Here is a 7170-nt window from a genome sequence, read left to right as displayed (position 1 = left end):
CTTCTGGAGAGAGAACCGCAGTTGAAGGCAAACAAGAAGTCAGCGCTACAATGAGCAGATATTTTCATTAGACTGGGGGTAAAGTTCACTTCGCTCACAGTTTTACCCTTTGCCTAACCGCTCTGTGTCTTACTTGACGTGTGGGATTAACGGAGCAGCTCGGCTGTCTGTCAGAGAGGATTATTTAACTCGAAGCTGACCGCAGCCATGATGGCGTCGAGCTACAACGCTAAGGAAGAGGACGGACACCACTCCGGCGCTTCGAGCGGCACTGGCCTTTCGAAAAATAAGAAACCGGACAACACGGCGTTCAAACAGCAGAGACTTCCAGCCTGGCAGCCCATCCTCACTGCAGGCAGTGTGCTGCCGGCTTTTTTCGTCATTGGGCTCATCTTTATCCCCATCGGCATCGGCCTGTACGTCACATCGAACAACATCAAAGAGTTTGAGGTACAGTCGCGCTCCTGTCCGCCTTTAACCGACTCTGGCTTCTTCTCGGTTCTCCTACACAGCCCGGTGTAGCTACACACCGTTTATACACACAGTAAACCTGCTGAAGGAGGCTCACTAAACAGGAATAAGTGGTTCTTCGATAAGTGACGTAGCTTCTTTACGTCACGCCAATGTTAACAATGTTAATTGTAAAGATGAACAACATAGTGTTGAAGTTCAGTTTGAAGCGCATTCATTCGACGTTACTTTTAAATGTGGTTGCTACACACTTGTATCAAAGGTCGATATTAGATGGTAAAAACATCAGAGACATGGGGAGTCGGCACCACATATTTAATATTAATGAGGCTAGAAAGTGATCAGAATCACGGCTTATATCAGTGTGGCTGATCATAGTTTGGGCAGTGTGGTTTAACAGCACCACAAACCACAGCCTCTAAAGTGGCTTCCACATGGCTTCAAAACAGTCTAAACAAAGCTGGACTAGAAGGTAAGAAACACAGGATGTGTCCGGGGTTCCTGCCTCGCAGTGGGCCTTTGAGGGCTGCTGTGATCATAAGTGATTGCTGCCTGTGCATTAAACAAAGTGTTCCTGTATTTGATTCAAGTCTGTACCTTCTTCTAGTCATGTTGCTGCACTGAATAGACGGAGCACTGAGTGTATTTCAACATCAGTTTATTTCCTCTTTGCTTCAGATCGACTACACTGGTGTGAGCAGTGACAGCCCGTGCTACAACTGTGCAAAGAACTTCACCTGGAACACCACAGAGCCCTGTGTCTGCACCGTCAACTTCACTTTGCTCCAGCCGTTTGAGGTGAGCTCAGATCCCCCACCAGCTTCCAGGCATTGGAAGTTAATGAATAATGCATGCATTTACCTGCAGGACGGAGAGTGCTGCTTGTGCAATCCTAATGATAATTGTCCATTAAGATCTATTTTGAGTACAAACAAAAAACACTCAAGGTTTGTTTAGAGGCTGCTTTACTATTGATTGTTGTAGGTTTAAAATATGCTCTGCAGCTTTCAGAAGGCTTCATTGATTATTTATAAAAAGCTCTCAGTTGCTTGTCTGCACTAGTCTCATTTAACAGCTTGCATTTAGCTTGTAAAATAGCTTTTTTTTTAAATTAAAATGTTTGCGTGCTTCTTTTCTGAGAAGCAGAAGAAGTATTTGTATTAAGTACACTGCATCCTGAACAGTGAATCACCTGAAGGTGAAGTATTTTTGTCAACAAAGTTATTCACGTTCAACAGAAAATGGAATCATGTGCTCTTTCAGTTTAACAAACCTGATGAAGTGAGTTGTGTAGAAACGAACAGCAGCACTGATCAACAAAATAAATGAGCTGGGCTTTAAATGTTTATTTCAGCGTTCTCTTCATACTGAAATCAAACGCTTATGAATGTGCAAGATTAATGATTTTCTGGAGTGCTGCTCTCTTGTCGTTTTGCAGCAGCACTATTGCGTTGTACCATGTTATTTTTATATTCCTTGTAGATTTCCAGCACCTGTTATTGTCTCTGGTTGGAGTAGGTATACAGGTATTTTATACCTGTATAAAACATTTTATACAGGTATAAAATGAGGTTATTTAAAATTTATTTTAGGGCTTTTTAGTCCTCATTTAACAGACAGCAGAGAAAATAGGGAGAGCGAGCAGGAATGAAATGGTTCAAATAAACCTGCGCGGACTCAAACCCAGGCCCCTGCAGTAAGGACTCCAGCCTGTGGTATATGGGTTGCTAACTCAACCAGGTGAGCTGTGATGGTGCGCACAAAAAGCAGTTTGTAAAACTGGCCTGATTGCTCGAAACAAAGATGACACCGGTGCCGTAACGCTGTGGGAGAAACATCACTACCTGATCAAGCACCACAGCCTTTTATGAAGGCACAGACTGGCAAGAAGACGCATGTCCCACATTAAACAAAGCCCCTCTATGTTGTTAACCTTTTTACAAATGTATTATTTATTTTTAAATATGCATGGATATCATTGGATTTGGTTTTATCTCCCAGTCCCAGTAACCAGTGAGTTCAAATGAATTTCCATCACTGTTTTCCGAAGGGGAATCTTTTAATCTTGATGATTTTCTTGATGATTTATGTTGATCATAGAGATTGTGTGTAAGACCCTGTCACGGAAAAGCTGCTCATTCATCCTGGTCGTTACTGATTCCTAATTCTGTCAGCGATGCCGTCTTTTCTCTCGTACAGAGCAACGTCTTCATGTACTACGGCTTGTCCAACTTCTACCAGAACCACAGACGCTATGTGAAGTCCAGAGATGACAGACAGCTGAACGGTGACCTGTCTGCTCTGACGGTATGCTGCTGTACTTTTTGTGCCTATAGATAATTCAGAGAATCCAGTGAATGTTTCTTCCATCAGGTGAACATTATGTCCTTTTTCCAGGATCCCAGCAAGGAGTGTGAGCCGTACCGTAAGAGCGGAGATGTGTCCATTGCTCCGTGTGGGGCCATAGCTAACAGCCTTTTCAATGGTGAGTGTGTTGAAAAACTTCACTTTCCCTCTCTCAGCTGTTTAGCTTAACTGGAGTCTTATCTACAGTTTAAAACTGCTGTGTTAAAGCTTTGTAGAGCCTGATATCTGTACTGAATATACTGATTATGTGTTTCAGACACTCTGGTGCTGTACTACGTCGATTCCAACAACAGCAAAATTGAAGTTCCTCTGGTAAAAAAAGGCATTGCGTGGTGGACGGACAAGCATGTGAAATTCAGGAATCCTGCTGGAAACAGCAACCTGACTTTAGCTTTCCGAGGTGACATCTGCACACAGTTCACAGGCCCCTGTAGTAGGGATGCACCGATACCGGTATCTGGTATTGGCCTCGATACCACATTTTCTAAAGTACTCGTTAAAAGTCCCCCGATACCGGGGACCGATACCACGGTCTGAGACCTGTCTATGTTTGAGCGGCATGTAAGGGGTTAATCACAAGGGCCGAGTGAGTGAGTTGCACTGTCACTGTTTAAATATTTTTTTCATAATTATTTATTCTGTAATATGTTGCATACAACATGCTTTTCATTTTAAATAATAATTCTTAATTCCAAGCCAGTCCCTTGTTTTATTTTTTGTTAAATTATAGGACTAAAGCTGTTACCTGTAAATTTAAATCATGTTTTTATTCAGTACTCGGTATCGGCGAGTACTGAAATGCAAGTACTCGTACTCGTTTCCAAAAAAGTGGTATCGGTGCATCCCTACCCTGTAGGCTCGCAGGTTCGAGTTGCAATGACCAGCTGGGTTTTGTTTTCATCTCTCTCAGACACAGCGAAGCCGGTGAACTGGGCGAAGCCGGTGTACGAGCTGGACCCGTCGGATCCTGATAACAACGGCTTTATCAATGAGGACTTCATCGTGTGGATGCGCACGGCTGCATTGCCCACCTTTCGGAAGCTCTATCGCATCATCCAGAAGAAGTCTGGCACCACCCCAACTCTCCCCAACGGGAATTATATGTTGAACATCACCTACAGTATCCTTTACATTCCAGTAATCTCATTACTAGAGTTAGACATGCTGCTTTGAACAGGCTAGCGTGAGTTTTTTGTGTCTTATAAAGCTTAACAGATCAGACGGTCTTTACTTGCAGTATCTCTGCTTCTTTGATTAGCACACGGAGAAGCTTTTGATTCAAGAGGTGTGCAGATATAAATATTTTAAACACATCTACATATACTCAAGTATCCACTCTGGGCCACAAATAGATTATTATTTTATATTCCTTTATGGCCACAGTGTATCCATCTTCTGTTGGCCCTTACAGCAGGATAACGCGCCATGTCACAAAGTTGGTTCCTTGAATGTGATAAAGAGTTCAGTGCACTCAAATGCCCTGCAAAGTCAATGGATTTAAAGCAATAGAGACACTTTTGGGATGTGGTGAAACAGGAGTTTGTCCTTATCTCCAAAATCAAAATGTTCCCAGCACCTTGTTGAAACTGTGCCATTAAGTCGGTTGTGAAGACAACAGCAAGGCGTACCTAATAAAGTGTCCATTGAGTGTAAAGATATTTAAAAAGATCATTTTTCTGGTTTCTCGAATCTCAGTAGATTAAGGGTGTATCGTTGTTCGTGTGTGTGCGCGCGCTCTGTCGTTTCTCTTTAACCGCATGTAATCAGATTACCCCGTACTCAGTTTTGATGGTCGCAAGCGGATGATCCTGAGCACCATCTCCTGGATGGGAGGAAAGAACCCCTTCCTGGGCATCGCCTACATCACCGTGGGCTCCATCTGCTTCTTCTTGGGTGTGGTTCTGCTCATCATCCACCACAAATACGACAACCGCAACACCAGTGCGGATATCCCAAGCTAAACGGCGCGTTCCACGCTCGGGCCTCTGCATGCACGAGTGCGTACGCCGTACCAGGCTGTCGTGCGGTAGCGTCTCCAGTTTCTCATCAAAGCTGTGTTTAAGCGTAGCGAGGCGTCTCCGTGTGTCTCTGTGTATATAGCTTCAGGCCGATTTGCTGAGAATGTCTTTTTTTTTTGTCTTCAGGTTTGCAGTCTTTTATTTATCTGAACATTATCAAAGTACCTGTTTCATTTTAGCAGTGCTTTGCGAATGGCTTAATTATTGAAGGATGTATGTAATTTTAATGCAAGTTTTTGTCCATATTATGTAAAGTTATATGTCCTGCTGATGAATGTACCGTAACACTTCGTTGACATACCTCTGTGGGTTCTGGGATTACCTTGAATACTGAAGGTGATTATGATTGCTTGGATAAATACTGATATTCAAGAGTCATAAAGCATTAATAAGAAGTAATAACAGAAATATGCTTTTCTGCCCTCCACTGTGACCGAGGAGCCAGTCTTTTATTTATCACTCATAAAACTTACTTTATACAGTATTCCTAATTCAAAGGTGGTGTCTCTGGGTGGGTGGAGCACAGGAATTCTTAATTTATTGTTTGTTAGTGGTTCGGCCAGAGTGTGAAATCGTCTGATTGGTTAATGTTGACCAAACGATATGCACTTTAAAAGTGTCCCGTTTGTTCGGTTCCCCCTTGTTTCGCCCTTCTGGACTGTTCTTGGTTTTTTATGCTGTTAAAACTTTCAATTTGAGCTCCTTGGCTTTTTATAAGGTTTGTAGGGTCCAATTAAAGAACTTGGTCAATGTATCGCTGTCATTTGTGATTATAATGGTAGAACTCCCACTGCTTCCATTATCCATGCTACTGTGATTTGTAGGGATGTTGATGTGTTTTATTGGCCTTTATTAACTTAATGAAATAAGGGGAAACAATCCCCTCAAGAATTTAAACACATAAAAAGTAGCACTTTATAATGATGTCACACTATTGGTAAAGTATTAGTAAGTGCTTAATTTGTCAATTATATATCACTATATACATCATTATATACTTCTCCTTAGTATGTCATTTATAAATCCAGATATATTTTAATGATCATTACCAGCAGCGATAGCTCTGTGTGGTGCAATAGTAACACATCTGTATTGATAAATGGCATACTAAGGAGGAGTAATGATATATGAATGAAACATTATCTCATACCTTACTAATGCTTAATGGTGTGATGTTGTAAAATGTAATGTAAAAAACAGTCCTTGTACTTAAAGCCTCACCTGTGTGGACTGCACCACTTATCCAGGTAAGGAGGAGGTTGTGTTTAATGTGTCTCTTATACACTCTCCTACTCTTAATGCTTCTGTGCTCCTCTCACTGCTCTGGATTCAGTCGCGCCCGTCTTACCAGCTGATTACATCATCATCATCAGAACGTTAAATGAAATCTGACTGTCTCAGACACTGAAATACACAACAAAGACGATCATCAATAACACACCATGCTGATAATCTCTGGGAACTGGGGAAAATGGGGAGCTAACTTTTGTTAAGAAGACTTTTGTCAGTAATTAGATCATGCCTAATTAACGTTATATGAATTATGGACTGTATATACCAGGGGTAGGCAACTCCAGGCCTCGAGTGCCGGTGTCCTGCAGGTTTTAGATGTGTCCTTGATCAAACACAGCTGATTCAAATGGCTATATGACCTCCTCAACATGTCTTGCAGTTCTCCAGAGGCCTGGTAATGAACTAATCATTTGATTCAGGTGTGTTGACCCAGGGTGAGATCTAAAACCTGCAGGACACCGGCCTTCGGGGCCTGGCATTGCCTAAACCTGGTATATACCATTGAATTCATCTTTTAACTGAACTCACTGCAACGGACAGGGCTGACCAGCAGGTGTCGCCATTTGGCTTTATCAGCCTTTAAGGGCCTAATTGTAGGTCCGGTGGTTCCCACAGACAGACAGAGCACAGAAGCAGAAAAGGTGAAGATCTTTCAGTATTATTGTGTGGTTTTGGGATGATTTGAAGTGAAGTTGTTTCTTGTCGGTTCACTTTTGACCAACGCTGCTGTTTTGTGCATCATTGTGATCACAAGACTCCTCCAGCAGTGTGGCGTCTTAAAGCTTATTATAAGTAAATTACAAGCAAATGTTTGCTTGAAATATTGTTTTTACTTTATGTGAATCTTTAGATGGAGGTACAGGATAACAGGCTGTATTTCTCAGTGAGTTACAGTAAAATGAAAGGGTCTCTTTGGATTTGCAGGTTCTGGAGACAGAACCTTGACGTTTTTGTAGCCTGGAGGATAAATATGTGAGATACCTGCTGCATTATTGAAAGATCTCCGCCTGTAGGGGAGCTG

The 7170-nt window shown here is 42.2% G+C and overlaps 1 protein-coding gene across 1 annotated transcript; it reads left to right on the top strand.

The window, feature by feature from the left end:
* Positions 1 to 16: 16 nt before the first annotated feature.
* LOC146611846 (cell cycle control protein 50A-like) lies at positions 17 to 5602 on the top strand. The gene is made up of 7 exons (XM_085379261.1): positions 17 to 450; positions 1150 to 1269; positions 2671 to 2778; positions 2869 to 2956; positions 3095 to 3238; positions 3749 to 3958; positions 4606 to 5602. Exons 1-7 carry the CDS (start codon positions 208 to 210, stop codon positions 4797 to 4799), a joined length of 1107 nt encoding a protein of 368 aa, XP_085235387.1. The 5' UTR covers positions 17 to 207; the 3' UTR covers positions 4800 to 5602.
* The last annotated feature ends 1568 nt before the right edge of the window (positions 5603 to 7170 follow it).

The sequence above is a fragment of the Diplotaxodon limnothrissa genome, linkage group LG19 (assembly GCF_057381915.1).
Source record: "Diplotaxodon limnothrissa isolate DT_005_m linkage group LG19, D_limnothrissa_male_GT1.1, whole genome shotgun sequence".
NCBI lineage: Eukaryota > Metazoa > Chordata > Actinopteri > Cichliformes > Cichlidae > Diplotaxodon > Diplotaxodon limnothrissa.
Note: the sequence above shows the minus strand (reverse complement) of the source record. Positions and strands in the feature narration are given on the sequence as shown.

Bases quoted from the DNA above. Each gene is read 5' to 3' on its own strand.
- LOC146611846 (XM_085379261.1), top strand. From the start codon at position 208: ATGATGGCGTCGAGCTACAACGCTAAGGAAGAGGACGGACACCACTCC. The intron at 451-1,149 runs GTACAGTCGCGC...TCTTTGCTTCAG, and splicing joins ACAACATCAAAGAGTTTGAG to ATCGACTACACTGGTGTGAG. The intron at 3,239-3,748 runs GTGACATCTGCA...CATCTCTCTCAG, and splicing joins CCTGACTTTAGCTTTCCGAG to ACACAGCGAAGCCGGTGAAC.